The sequence below is a fragment of the Dipodomys ordii genome, unplaced genomic scaffold (assembly GCF_000151885.1).
Source record: "Dipodomys ordii isolate 6190 unplaced genomic scaffold, Dord_2.0 Scaffold171, whole genome shotgun sequence".
Classification (NCBI taxonomy): Eukaryota; Metazoa; Chordata; class Mammalia; order Rodentia; family Heteromyidae; genus Dipodomys; species Dipodomys ordii.
Genome location: NW_012267387.1, coordinates 1,263,407 through 1,276,508, shown reverse-complemented (window position 1 = coordinate 1,276,508; position 13,102 = coordinate 1,263,407). Strand labels below are relative to the sequence as shown.

General features: G+C 55.1%; 1 protein-coding gene across 1 annotated transcript; it reads left to right on the top strand.

Moving 5' to 3' along the window:
- The first annotated feature begins 4,981 nt into the window (after positions 1 to 4,981).
- Positions 4,982 to 9,775, top strand: Prr36 (proline rich 36). Its single transcript, XM_013033514.1, has 6 exons — positions 4,982 to 5,249; positions 5,351 to 5,453; positions 6,036 to 6,148; positions 6,241 to 7,010; positions 8,094 to 8,568; positions 8,962 to 9,775. Exons 1-6 carry the CDS (start codon positions 4,982 to 4,984, stop codon positions 9,471 to 9,473), a joined length of 2,241 nt encoding a protein of 746 aa, XP_012888968.1. The 3' UTR covers positions 9,474 to 9,775.
- The last annotated feature ends 3,327 nt before the right edge of the window (positions 9,776 to 13,102 follow it).

Here is a 13,102-nt window from a genome sequence, read left to right as displayed (position 1 = left end):
TTCCTTCCTTCCTTCCTTCCTTCCTTCCTTTCTTTTTTTGTAGGTTGTGGGGCCTGAACTCTGGGCCTGGGCGCTGTTCCTCAGCTCTTCAGCTCAAGCTTAGTGCTCAACCACTTGAGCCACAGCACCACTTCCAGCTTTTTCTGTTTATGTGGTGCTGAGCAATTGAAGGCAGAGCTTCATGCCTGCAAGGCAAGCACTCTACCACTGAGCCACCTTCCCAGCCCCCCTTTCTTTTTTCTTTTTTTGCTGGTTGGTTGAAGATGGAGTCTTGGATTTTTCTGTCTGGACTGGCCTGAATTTAGGTTTTTTGGAACTCAGCCTCCTGAGTATCTCAGATTATAGGTATGAGCCACTGATGCTCAGCTGATCTTAACTACTTTTAAGTATACAGCCCAGTGTTCACCAAAACTATAGTTTTTAGGTCCCAGACCCATGTATCAGGTCTGGTGACTCACCCCTATGGGTCAAATAGAGAGACACAGTGAACTTCAGATAAAGGAGGTTTAGGACATGGCACTGAGAGTCAAGGGGAAGGAGGCAGTTCAGTTCATCTTCGGCCATTTTGGGGATACAAACATGAGCATAGGTTTAAATAGACAGAAAAACTGGGGGGTGGAGGGAGCGGAGTATGTGTAATTAAGGAGTCCCAGCTCCAGGTCTGTTCAGATGGTCAGGGGTGACAGCAGTGGGTCTGTCAGCCCATTGTCTCAGGACTGGTCACATGAGGCCAGGCACTGATGGCTCCCAACTGACATCCTCACTATTCAGGAGGATTAGATTCAAAGCCAGTTTTGGGCAGAAAAAAAAAAATCCATGATAATTTTCTTTCTTTTCTTTTTTCTTTCTTTCTTTTTTTTTTTTTTTTGCTGGTCATGGGGCCTGAACTCTGGGTCTAGGCGCTGTCCCTCAGCTCTTCCCCTCAAGGCTAGCGCTCTACTACTGGAGCCACAGTGCCACTTCCGACTTTTTCTGTTTATGTGGTGCTGAGGAATCAAACCCAGGGCCTCATGCTTGCAAGGCAAGCACTCTACCGCTGAGCTACCTTCCCAGCCCCGATAATTTTATTTCTAACTTCCATAAAGCTGGAAGTAGAGCTGTGGCTTAAGTGGTAGAGCACCAGTCTTGAGTGAAAAAACGTAGAAAGCCTCAGTACTGGCACACACACACACACACACACACACACACACACACACACACACACAGAGTCATTGACACCTGGCCCTGTGTCCTGTCTACTCCTTCCTGCATTCTAAGATGGCTCTGAAGTACCTGCAGGAGAGAATGGTTCAGAAGAAAAGAGAGAGAAATGAAGAGTAAAGGTTGGGTCCTAAAGCTTATCTCCTATCTCTTTCTTTCTTTTATTTCCTTCCTTCCTTTTCTTCCTTCTCTCTCTCTCTCTCTCTATCTCTTTTCATGTGAGCATGTGTGTTTGTGCTTGTGTTAGGGCTTGAACTCAGGGCATGGGTGCTGTCCCTGAGCTTTATTACTTGAGCCACAGTTCCACTTCTGGCTTTTTGGTACTTACTTGGAGATAAGAGTCTCACAGACTTTCCTGCTTGAGATGGTTTCAAACCATGATCCTCAGATATCTCAGCCTCCTAAGTAGCTAGGATTATAGGCATGAGCCGCCCCCTGCCACACGCACACCAGGCTCTTATTTCCTGTTTTTAGTTGGACTTTTTCAGTAAAAAGCAGTTTGAACACCAGTGACATCATTAGGAGCACATACCGTGTTGTGCTACTATCACCATTGTGCATCTCCAGAATGTTTTTTCAATCATTTTTAAAAAATGCTAACTCCCTTTCAAAGCTAACTCCTCATTTTTTTGCCCCATCCCCTAGCACCTACCACTTCTTTCTCTTTCTTTCTTCCTTCCTTCCTTCCTTCCTTCCTTCCTTCCTTTACCTTCCTTCCTTCTGTCTTTTCCTGTGTGTGTGTGTGTGTGTGTGTGTGTGTGTGTGTGTGTGTGTTGGTTCTAGGGCTTGGACTCAGAACCTTGTATTTTCTTTACCTTTCTTGCTCAAGAATAGAATTTTATCACTTTAGTCACATCTCTACTTGAAGCCTTTTTATTTTTTTGGTTAACTGGATATAAGAGTCTTACAGATTTCTTTATCCAGTCTGGCTTCAAATCATGATCCTCAGATCTCAGCCTCTTGAGTAGCTAGGCTTACAGTCACGACCCATTGGTACCTGGCTTCACCTTGTCCTTGGAAATTGTAGGGGATCTGTCTCAGGACTTGGTCCTTTTCATGGCTAGCACCTGCAATGACTCAATCCATTTATTTATTACTTGAAATCTTAAAATACCACAACATGTATTGCAAAGGTGAACCCTGATCCTCGTGATAGGCTGTCCTGTAGGTTTTATTGTAGCCAGCACTGGCACCAGGGCCTCTAAATGTTTTACAGTAACACTTGAACACAATTAGCTACCAACGGGGACTGGTAATTCCAGATAAGGAAGTCTTTGATCTCCTTAGAGATCTATCTCAGCTACAAGCCAGGAGCCTATGGCACATGCCTATAACCCCAACTACTCTGGAGGCTGAGATCTGAGGATTATTTCAAAGCCAGCTTGGGCAGGAAAGTCTGTGAGACTCTTATCTCCAATGAGTCACCAAAAACAAAAACAAACAAAAAACCCCCCCAAAACCCTGCAAGTGGTACTGTGGCTCTAGTGGTAGAGTGCAGCCTTGAGCAAAAAGAAGCTCAGAGTCAGAGCACAGGACCTGAGTTCAAGCTGTCACCCTTCATAGGGTCCCTGATGCCAAGGCTAGCTGATTGCTACTTGCCTAGAAGCAAAACAAACCCCAGTAACTTGTGTGGCATCTTGAGGCTGATAAGATCAGCTTATCTGCAGGAATTCTTGGTGATTGAGGCCTTTGTCCAATTCACGTGGCTGTTGAGGCCTTCTTGCTTTCAAAGACCTGCTCAGACTTGCATGGTGCCCTCCAAAGGAGCAGCTGAGCTGCATCTTGGTGGTTCACACCTGTAATCCTAGGTACTCAGGAGGCTGAGATTTGATGGTTGAAGTTCAGGTTTTAATCCAGCTCAGGAAGTAAAGTCCCTGAGACTCTTATGTCCAATTAAACTGTTAAAAAACAAAAAACTGCAAGTGGAACCACTGCTTAAGTGGTACAGTGCCAGCCTTAAGGGAAAAAGCTAAGGAAAGAGTCCAAGTGCTGAGTTCAAGTTCCTTACTAATACACACACACACACATTCATATATACACAAATCAAATTTTAAAAAGGAAACAGTGGCTGTGAACCTAGAACTGAATTCCTCTCTGTGAAGGGCCCCAATGGGGTGTGGGGAAGGAGGGTCTTGGTGTTAATAGATGTTTTGGTGTAACAACCTCTAAAGGGTAGGGTCCTCTGTAAGGTTCTACCATGAGATTCCTATGTGCTGGCAGACAAAGTCAGAAAAGTGACACACCTCACTTGTTCAAGCTGGGCTGATACCCTAAAATAGGATATTCGAATTGTTTCTTCAAGCATTTGTTTTGACATCCCAAACCCTCATAATCTAATCCCCCACAACCCAGCTACCCCACCAACTCTTTGCTGCCTGGACCTCTTGTAAACTCGATGGATCTTTCTGTTCTGCAGAAGGTTGTGTCCCCTCTCCATGTACTGATTTTTTTCCTTTCCTCCCTTCCCCCTCCAATCTCGAATCAGCCTCTCATTCCCTAAATCCCCAGGTTAGGGGTGCATTTCCCCAGAAGCTCTAGCCCCTATCCCGTTCCAGGTAAGAGATTTCCTTGGGAAATGGGATGTCTGAAAGAGATGGACTCCTCACAACTCAGGTCTCCAAACCAGTGTTGCTGGCCTTCTCGGTGGAGAAGGCCAGGACTGGGATTAGGGGCACGGAGCGTCTGGATTGGTCGGTGGGCCAGAGGCGCGGTGGTCCCGCCCCCTGGTTGCCAGGACACAGCCTATCCGCGTCCAGGCGGGCCTTGGTCTCTGAGTAGTTAGGGTGGGGGGTCGGAGCAGGTGCGCGAGCTTGCGTTTAGGGAGGTGTGAGGGTCCTCGGGGGAGTGTTTCCCCGCCAAGCCCCGTTTCTTGGCTTTTGGGGCGTCGGACACATCTGTGGAAACCCGCCTCCCCCGGATCTCGGCGAGGCCGCCCCTTGCTCCGACGCGCGAGGTCCCCCCACCCATTGGCGCGCTCCCGCCGGCCACACTCCCGGGTCCCCGCCGAGCGCGCGCGCGTCCCGGGCTCCCCCGCCCGCGGCGGAGGGGCGGGGCCCGCCGGGCACCCCCAGCGCCGCCGCCCGCAGCCCACTCCCCTCGCCTTCCCGCCGCCGCGGTGCTCGGCCGAGCTCCACTCCATGCGACCGTGCGTGCGTGGAGCGGCGTCGAGGCCGGAGCCGGAGGTGAGCCGCGCGGGGCCAGCAAGTGGTGGCGGGCCCGGGCTGGGGCTGGGGCCGGGGCCGCGGCCGGGCTGGGGGAGGGGTCGGGCCCGGATCCTGGCTCTTTGTCTCCCGGAGCCCGTTCGCGGGCAGCGGGGCCGACTCTTCCTCCTGGCAGGTGCTGGCATCCCTCCGGGAGGCTGGAGCAGGAACCTGGGCGGGGGTGGCGAAGATACCCCGGCGTGCGCTCCTGTCCCCAGCATCGGAAGCCAGACAGAGGAGGCTGGTCGTCCAAGGTCCCTGAGGGGCGAGGGGGTAGGGGCGTGATGTTGTTCCTGGAAAGGACTGAGGGGAGGGGGACAAACAAGGCATCTCAGCTTTGGGGGATGGTGGTGGGGGTGGGACTTGGGGACAAGGCTGAGCAGCCCGGCTGGTGCGCAGGTGTGGGTGGATGGGGGAGAAAAGCGGATCCAGCCAGCCAAGGCTCAGTTATGGGCATCCATGAGTGGCCGGATGCCTGGAAAAGGACCAGTACAGTACCAGGAGCCAAGATCTCCAGCAGCAGCGGTGTAACGATCCAGAACCTGGGGTGCTGATTCCTCTGTCTGCCCATCAGGTGCGGAATGGACAAGAGGGATAAGGCCAAGGTAGGGCCCGCCTCGAGGACACCAGCTTCTCGTCCCCCTGGCCTTCCCACCCCTAGGCCTCCGGGGTCCCCTCGGCCCCCTCCCCCAGTAACCGCCGCAGCCCTTCGGGTTCTGGGAGCAGCGGGAGTCATGGGGCGAAAGCCCCTGGCAGAGCGATCTGGAGGCGTCGGTGGAGCCCCTGTTCCGGAGGCTGCTGCCCGCGTGGGACCGACTCGAAGCACTGTGGCAGGTCCTCGAAGTCCAGGTACCTGGCGTCTCTTCTGACCCCATGTTCTTCCCCTACCTCCTTCCTTCCTTTTCCGAACCCTTTTTTTCCTCGGACAACATTGACTCTTTTCTCTGAAGCTTCCAGACCCTCAGCTGCTGGGAGAGGAGAGAGGACCCCTGCCAAGACGCCCAGCCAGGGTTCTTCTGTCTCTACCCCAGGACGAGCTAGCGGGACCACCAGGTAACACGCCCCTTCTCAGTCTCTAAAGCAAGCGTTAGTGTCACTATCTGTTTTTTTTCTCTCTTTTTTAATTTTCTTATTATATTTTTGCTGTTGCTAGGATTCGCTTGGGTTGTTGTTCATGGCTACCACTTCAGCCACACCTCCAACCCTCCCTTTTAGTACCACTATCTGAAACCTTTTAATATTTCGCACAAGGGCTGGGCAGCACTTGTGGATCCTGTGTCAAATTGAAAGTCATTGGTTTGCAGAGAAGGGTATATGTCCCATTTCATAGCTGGGAAGGTGTACATTTGGGGAGTTCAAAAAGATCTTGTCCCGCTAGGCGCCAGTGGCTCACACCTGTAATCCTAGCTACTCAGGAGGCTGAGAGCTGAGGATCCTGGTTCAAAGCCAGACCGGGCAGGAAAGTCTGTGAAACTCTTATCTCCAATAAACCACCAGAAAACCGGAAGTGGTGCTGTGACTCAAGTGGTAGAGCGCTAGCCTTGAGCTGAAGAGCTGAGGGACAGCGCCCAGGCCCAGAGTTCAAGCCCCATGACCGACAAGGAAAAAAAAAGATCTGGTTCCTCCTGTCCCCAGACCAGGCCCTGTTGGTCAGAAAGGACCCCGTCCCTCAGCTGAGGAACCTGTGGCCAGAGGAAAAGCCCCAGAGACACCCAAAAGGGCTGCTCTGAACTCCGGGACACGAAAAGGTAGGTAACTTTGGGGTGAGGGGTTTCCTAGGCCCCGGTGGGTCCAGTCTGGAGGTATCCGTGTCCCTTTTGGACCTCTGCTTTGTCTCCAGACTCTTCAGGGCCCACTTCAGGGGCCCCCTCACCGGCCATGGGCCGTCGCTCCCGGACAGCGGTGGCAGAAGCGGGACTCCCTCGACCAGCTGCGAATGCCCGGCCACGACCCTTGACCGAGACGCCCAAGAAATCAGTGACTACTGGAGACCAAAATGCCCCAGAGCCTAGTCCAGCTGCCAGGAGGCGGCCCAGCGCTGGTGGTGGCCTCCAAAAGCCAGCCTCTCGTCCCTCGGGCTCCGGTGCTACCCCTCTGTCATCCCCCGCCCGGTCTGGGGCCTCATCCCGTGGACCATCCCGGGCTCCTGCGCTGATGTCACAGCCCAAGGCCAAAGGGCAGTCGGCTCTGCGCCCCCCGCAGACCACAGTCCCCAGGAAGAACGCAGTTTCGGTGCCAGGCCAGCTTTCAGCTTTGTCTTTGGCCAAGCCCTCTCCACCTAGCGCGGCCGCCCAGCAGACACCACCTCCCCGCCGCTCAAGGGCTCCTCCCCAGACTACCCTCCCTCCCTCTCCGCCAACCACGCCCCCTCCGCCTGCAACCCTGCATCCTCAAGACCCGCCCTCCCCTCAGGCCACGCCCCACTCACAGAACCAAGCCTGTCCATTGGCCACCACATTTCCAGTAGCCCCTTCCACTCCGCTCTGCCTGGAGACCCTCCCCTCTCCACCGGCCACGCCCCCTTCGCAAGCTCCACCCTTTCCGGAGGTAGAAAGAGTCTCTCCCCGGCCCACGACGACGACGGCATTTTCTCCATCAGGTTCATCTCCTGTACAGAATATGCTTCCCACCCAGGCTCCTCTGGGTTTGCCATCACTTCCGACTTCCTTATCCACATCTCAGTCTGCTTCTTTACCTCTAGACGCCGCCTCTCTCTCTCCGCCAGTCTCTCCAAAGAATCTGTCTTCTCCCCTTGTCACGCCCACCCCACCAGCCCTTTTCTCTGTGATCACGTCCCCATCACAGGCCAGTCCTTCCCAGGCTCCGCCCCCACAGGCCACACCCTCTAACCTGATTACATCTCCTTCCCAAGACCCTCCTCTTTTGGCCAACTCCACGCTGCAGGATCCACTAGTTTCTTCCTCTCCTCCAGCCTCGCCCCCTCTTCAGGCTCCTCCCTCTGCCCTGGTCACGCCTACTCCGGGGGCCCCATCTTCTCTGACCTTGCCTCCTTTACAGGCTGATACCTGTCTCCCGACTCTGCCACCCTTACTGGCCTCACTGCCTCTGCAGGCCCCACCTCCTTTGGGCTTACCCCCACTGCAGACCACGCCTTCTTTCTTGCCTACACCTTTGCAAGCCCAGCCTTCTCTGACTTCGCCTCCTTTACAAATCCCTTCTCTCTCAGCTACATATCCTAAGGCCCTTCCTTCTCCACCTGCCTCACCTCCTCTTCAGGCTTTTCTCTCTCCTCCTGCCTCACCTCCTCTGCAGGTACCTCTTTCTCTCTTAGCCTCGCCTATTCGGACCCCGTTGGCTACGTCCCCTCCGCAGGCTCCACTTTCTTTGGCCTCACCCCCTCACTCTCCTCTGACCACGCCCCCTCCAGAGGCCCCGCCTTCTTTGGCCTCACCCCCTCTCTCTCCTCTGGCCACGCCCCATCCAGAGGCCCTACCTTCTCTGGTCTCACTCCCTCACTCTCCCCTGACCATACTCCCTCCAGAAGCCCCATCTTTGGCTTCACTTCCTCATTCTCCCCTGGCCTCGTCCCCTCCAGAGGTCCCATCTTTGATCTCTCACTCTCCTGTGGCCACACCACCTCCAGAGGCCTCATCTTTGATCTCACGGCTTCTCTCTCCCCTGGTCATGCCCCCTCAAGAAGCTCCACCTATTCTGGCCTTGCCCTCTCTGCAGGCTTCTCCTCAGAAGACAACAGTGACCCCAGAGGAGGCCAGGCTTCTGGCTTCGCCCCCTCCACAGGCCCCGCCCTCTTCAGCGACGACGCCCCCTCCGCAGGTCCTGCCTCGCCTGGGCTCGCCCCTTGTTCAGCCTCCTTCCTCTCCCCCTGCGTCGCCCCCACTGCAGGCCCCATGCCGACCCCCGACCCCAGGTCCAGATGCCTCCATCTCGGGTCCACGGCTGACCCTAGCGCTGGCCCCGGCCCCGCCACCACCACCTTCTCGCAGCCCATCCAGTACGCTGAGCGGCCCGGACTTGGCCGGCCACAGCAGCAGCGCCACCAGCACTCCAGAGGAGCTGCGTGGCTACGATAGCGGGCCCGAGGGCGGCGCTGCAACCTCCCCGCCCGCCGACGCGGAGCTCGCCGCCTGCCATCCGGCGGCCTGGAGCCGAGGGCCTGCTCCGCCGCTGGCTGTCTGCGGCGCTCCAGGTGAGAGGGGACTCCGGGCGGGTCTGGGGACCCGGCAGCGATGCATGGGGGCGGGGCTTCGCGGTGGGGTGTGACAGACGGAAAGGGAGGAGTCTCGCGGCAGGGCGGAGCTTACAGGAAGGGCGGGGTCGCGCGGGGAGGGTGGGGCTGGTAAAGAGGGCGTGGTCTCGGGGTTGGGGCAGGTGCAAAGGGCGGGGTCTCGAGGAGGGCGTGGCGGATGGTAAGGGCAGGGTTTCGTGGTGAGGTGCGGCCAATGGAAAGGGCCGTGTCTCGCGGCTTGGTTGGGGCCCGTGAAGGGGGCGTGGTCGCCGCGGGGCAAAGCAAGTGCAAAGGGCGTGGTCTCGCGGAGAGGTGGCGCTTCCCACCCCTTCCGCTCAGCGTCTGTATTTGCAGGTGTTCCTCTGCCTTGGCCTCCTGCCGCCGGCCCGGGCTCAGCAGACGGATTGTGCACCATCTACGAGGCTGAAGGACCCGAGCCGGCGACCCCGACCCCAGGCTCGCTGGATCCGGGACCTGGGTCCTGCGCGGGGGATGGGAAAGCGGCGAGTGGGGCGGGGCTCGGGGCGTCCTCGCGGAGCCCGAAGTCGGCGCGCCTCGGCGAGCTGCCGCTGGGAGCGCTGCAGGCTAGCGTCGTGCAGCACCTGTTGAGCCGGACGCTGCTACTCGCCGCGGCCGAGGGTGCGGCGGGAGCCAGCGGCGGGGGTCCAGTGGGTACGGGGGGTGGTGGCGTCTCCGGGGCCACCCGTACTCCGCTCAGCGACGCCGAACTAGGCCGCTGGGCCGAACTGCTGTCTCCCTTGGATGAGTCGCGTGCCAGCATCACATCGGTCACCAGTTTCTCCCCAGACGATGTGGCCTCTCCACAGGGTGACTGGACTGTGGTGGAGGTGGAGACTTTCCATTGAGCCAGACGCCAGGCCCGCCCACCCTCCATGCCCACCCCTGTTTTAGGATTCTCCCCTCCGTTACGCTTTTGTCTTAGGTCCCCTTTCTCACTTTTAGGGTCCCCCGCCTCCCTTTCCTTGGGTTGATTTTTGATTCCCTAGAGCCCTACCTAGTCTTTGGACCCAAGTTTCACTCCTGCCTTTAGCTGATCCTCCGGACCCTCCAGTCAAGCCCCGCCCCTTAGCCAGGACCACACCTCTGCTCCCGCTGGAATCATTCCCTGCTCCCGCCGGAATCCCAAGTTCAGTACATTGTAAACCCAGCGCTGCCCCGTTTGCAATAAAACCGGGACACTGGAGCCTGCGCATCCTCGCTGTCGCCCTGGGGGTCGGGACCTGGGGGGCGACCAAGGGTTGGAGGACTGGCGAAACCTTGTAGCGTTTCTCCTATGAAAAAGAAAGGGGCAGGTGAGGCGGGTCTGGGTCCAGGACCTACCAGTTCTCAACTTTCTGGTTGAGTGCAAAATCATGTACTTCTTCGGATTCTACTTTCTCCCCCCCCCCCTAGTTTTAGGGGTTGATCTCTGGGCCTGGACGCTGTACTTCTAGGACAGCACTCTATTTTAGCCACAGCTCAACTTCCAGCTTGTTGTGGTTAATTGGAGATAGGAGTCTCATGGACTTTCCTGCCTGGGCTGGCTTCGAACTGCAAAATCCTAAGATCTCAGTCTTCTGGATAGCTAGATTACAGGCGTGAGTCACTGACACCTGGCCAGGTACCACTTCTGATGCAAACTTTAGACTCGGGAGGGGTCTGTGTGGTCGAGGTGGGGAGCTCTGGAAGCTCTTCCCACACTCAAGAGCTAGTGGAATGGTTTGGCCTGACTGGTATGGAGGGTGGATCCCTTTTCACAGACTCCGCCCCCTGCGTGCACCCCCTTTCCTAAGGTGACCTCCTGGTAGATCCACGGAGGGGTCCCCAGCATCATCTGGTTTCGCTGTTTCCTTTGTTCCCAGGACAAGCCAGCAGCCTGTCCCCAGGGGCTCTGTAGAAGTGCCCTCCACAGGTGTGGGGGTAGGGTGGCTTGACCTGCTTGGAGCCTGCAGGGAAGAAGTGGCCTCTCCCAGTTCCAGGACACCCTATCCTTGATGCATCCCGCCTCCATAGGCACTGTCCTACCCCCTACTGCCCTGACATCCCTGACATCCTCCTTACCCTGCCGCCAGCCAAGCCACCTTAACCCTGGAGTCCCTCAAGTCCTAGCTCAGACCTTATTATTCTACTCAGGCCCTATGAAGGAGGTGTTTCCCTAGATCTTTCTTTTCCAAAGAAACTTAAGAATTCCTAACATCAGGAATGAGAGAGGCATCTCCAGATGGGGGAAAGGACAGAAAAGGGACTAGTGTGGGCTTTTCAGTTCTGTTTCTGCCTTTGGAACCATTTCCTTATTTATTTGTTTGTTTGTTTAATTTTTGCCAGCTCTGGGTATTTTCCCTTATGCTTTTTTGGATCAAGGTTAGCATTCTACCACAGCTCCACTTCCAGTGTGTGTGTGTGTGTGTGTGTGTGTGTGTGTGTATGTGTGCGTGTGTGTGTATGTGTGAGTGTGGTTAATTGGAGATGAGTGTCTTGAATTTGTTTGCCTAGGCTGGTTTCACACCCTGATCCTCAGATCTCAGCTAGATTACAGGCATGAGCCACCAGGGCCTGGCCTTACCAGTTTTTTTTTAAATTATTATTACTACTACTATTAATGCTAAGGCTTGAATTTAGGATGTGGTACTTGTTCAGCTGGTACTCTACCACTTGAATCAAGCTTCCAACATTGCTTTTTTGTTTTGCCAGTCATGAAGCCTGAACTCTGGGCCTGGGCACTGTCCCTCAGCTCTTCAGCTCAAGGCTAGCGCTCTACCACTTGAGCCAGAGCTGCACTACTGCTTATGTGGTGATAAGGAATCGAACCCAGGGCCTCATGCATGCCAGGTAAGCTCTCTACCACTGAGCCACCTTCCCAGCCCCAACATTGCCTTATTTTCAAAGTGGAATCTCATGGACTTTTCTCCCTGGGCTGGCCTTGAACCATGGCCTTGAACCCAAGTCTTATCCTCACCAGGAGCTGGTGAGGATTCTTGTTAGCACAGAGCCTCCCTCCACCCCCAGTTGTGTGCATCTCCACCCTGAAACACAGTCACACCCCTCTGAGGTCCAAAGAAAAGTGGGGTTCTGTATCAAAGGGACATCAATTGTGGGAAGCCAGATGGGAGTTAGAGGAGAAGGACAGCATACTTCCTCACTCAAATGAGGATTTGTGGCAAATCACAGAAATTTCCTCTCCAGATGGGCTCAAATGAAGACAAAGCTTCCATGTTCTCAGACTCTAAGCCCAAGGAACGGGGCTGGCACCTGACATGCTAGGCAGCCCCCACAAAGAGGTAGGACAGAAACTCAGTGTAGTGAGCCAGCTGGAATGGGAACAGGAGAGGCACAATGTTGGCTTATCTGGGTATTGGGGGGGCAGTGTGTGGTCCCAGGAGCCATCAAGTTGGTGAGTCACTAAGTGGGACCTGGCTGCTCACCAGCGGACACATTGGTATAGAAGGCAGGGACAGCTTACAATCTACTTGGAGCCAATCAAGTTTCTGCCTCAAAGCAGCCTTCTTGTGCCATCCCCGGCTCTGTTCTCCACTCTAGATTCAGCTTCAGCTCCATGGGGGAACCCTACAAAGGACTCTGCCTCTTTGGGAACTCTTCTTCCATGGGAGCCTTCACTCAACTGTTCCCAGGGCCTGACTCAGTTTACTTTGCTGATTGCCTCCTCACTGACTCCCAGTTACGGTCTATTTGATGGTGTTCTCCTCTAAATCCACCATTGCTTTTTGTTTGCTTGTTTTGGACATTTTACACATTTTACTATGTAGCCCAGGCTGGCTCAAGAACCTCCTATTTTAGTCTCCCGAGTGCTGGGATTACAGGAGTGCATCACCACACCCAGCACAAAGCAGGGAATCTTGATTTTTTTTTTTTTTTTTTGTCATGGGCCTTGTACTCTGGGTCTGGGCACTGTCCCTGAGCTCTTCAGCTCAAGGTGAGTGCTCTACCACTTGAGCCACAGTGCCACCTCTGGTTTTCTGGTGGTTAGTTGGAGATAAGAGTCTCATGGGGGCTGGGAAGGTGGCTCAGTGGTAGAGCACTTGCCTTGCATGCCTGAGGCCCTGGGTTCAATTCCTCAGCACTACATAAGCAAAAAGAAAAAAGCCAGAAGTGGCACTGTGGCTCAAGTGGTAGAGTGCTAGCCTTGAGCTGAAGAGCTGAGGGACAGCACCCAGGCCCAGAGTTCAGCCCCCATGACCGATTAAAAAAAAAAAAGAGTCTCATGGACTTTCCTGCCCAAGCTGGCTTTGAACCGCCATTCCCCTACCTCAGCCGTCTGAGTAGCTAGGATTATAGGCGTGAGCCACCAGCGCCCCACTAGGAACTCTTGATCTGGAGTAGACACATCAGTGTCTGCTTCTCCTTCTTGGGCATCCAGTCATTTCCTGCAGGAACTTGTGACATATCTGCCCTTTTTGCTTTTGCCTTTATAGAAGCCTCACACCATCTCTTCCAGGAAGCCTTTGATTTTTCTCCACAGTTGCCTATTTGCGTAGTG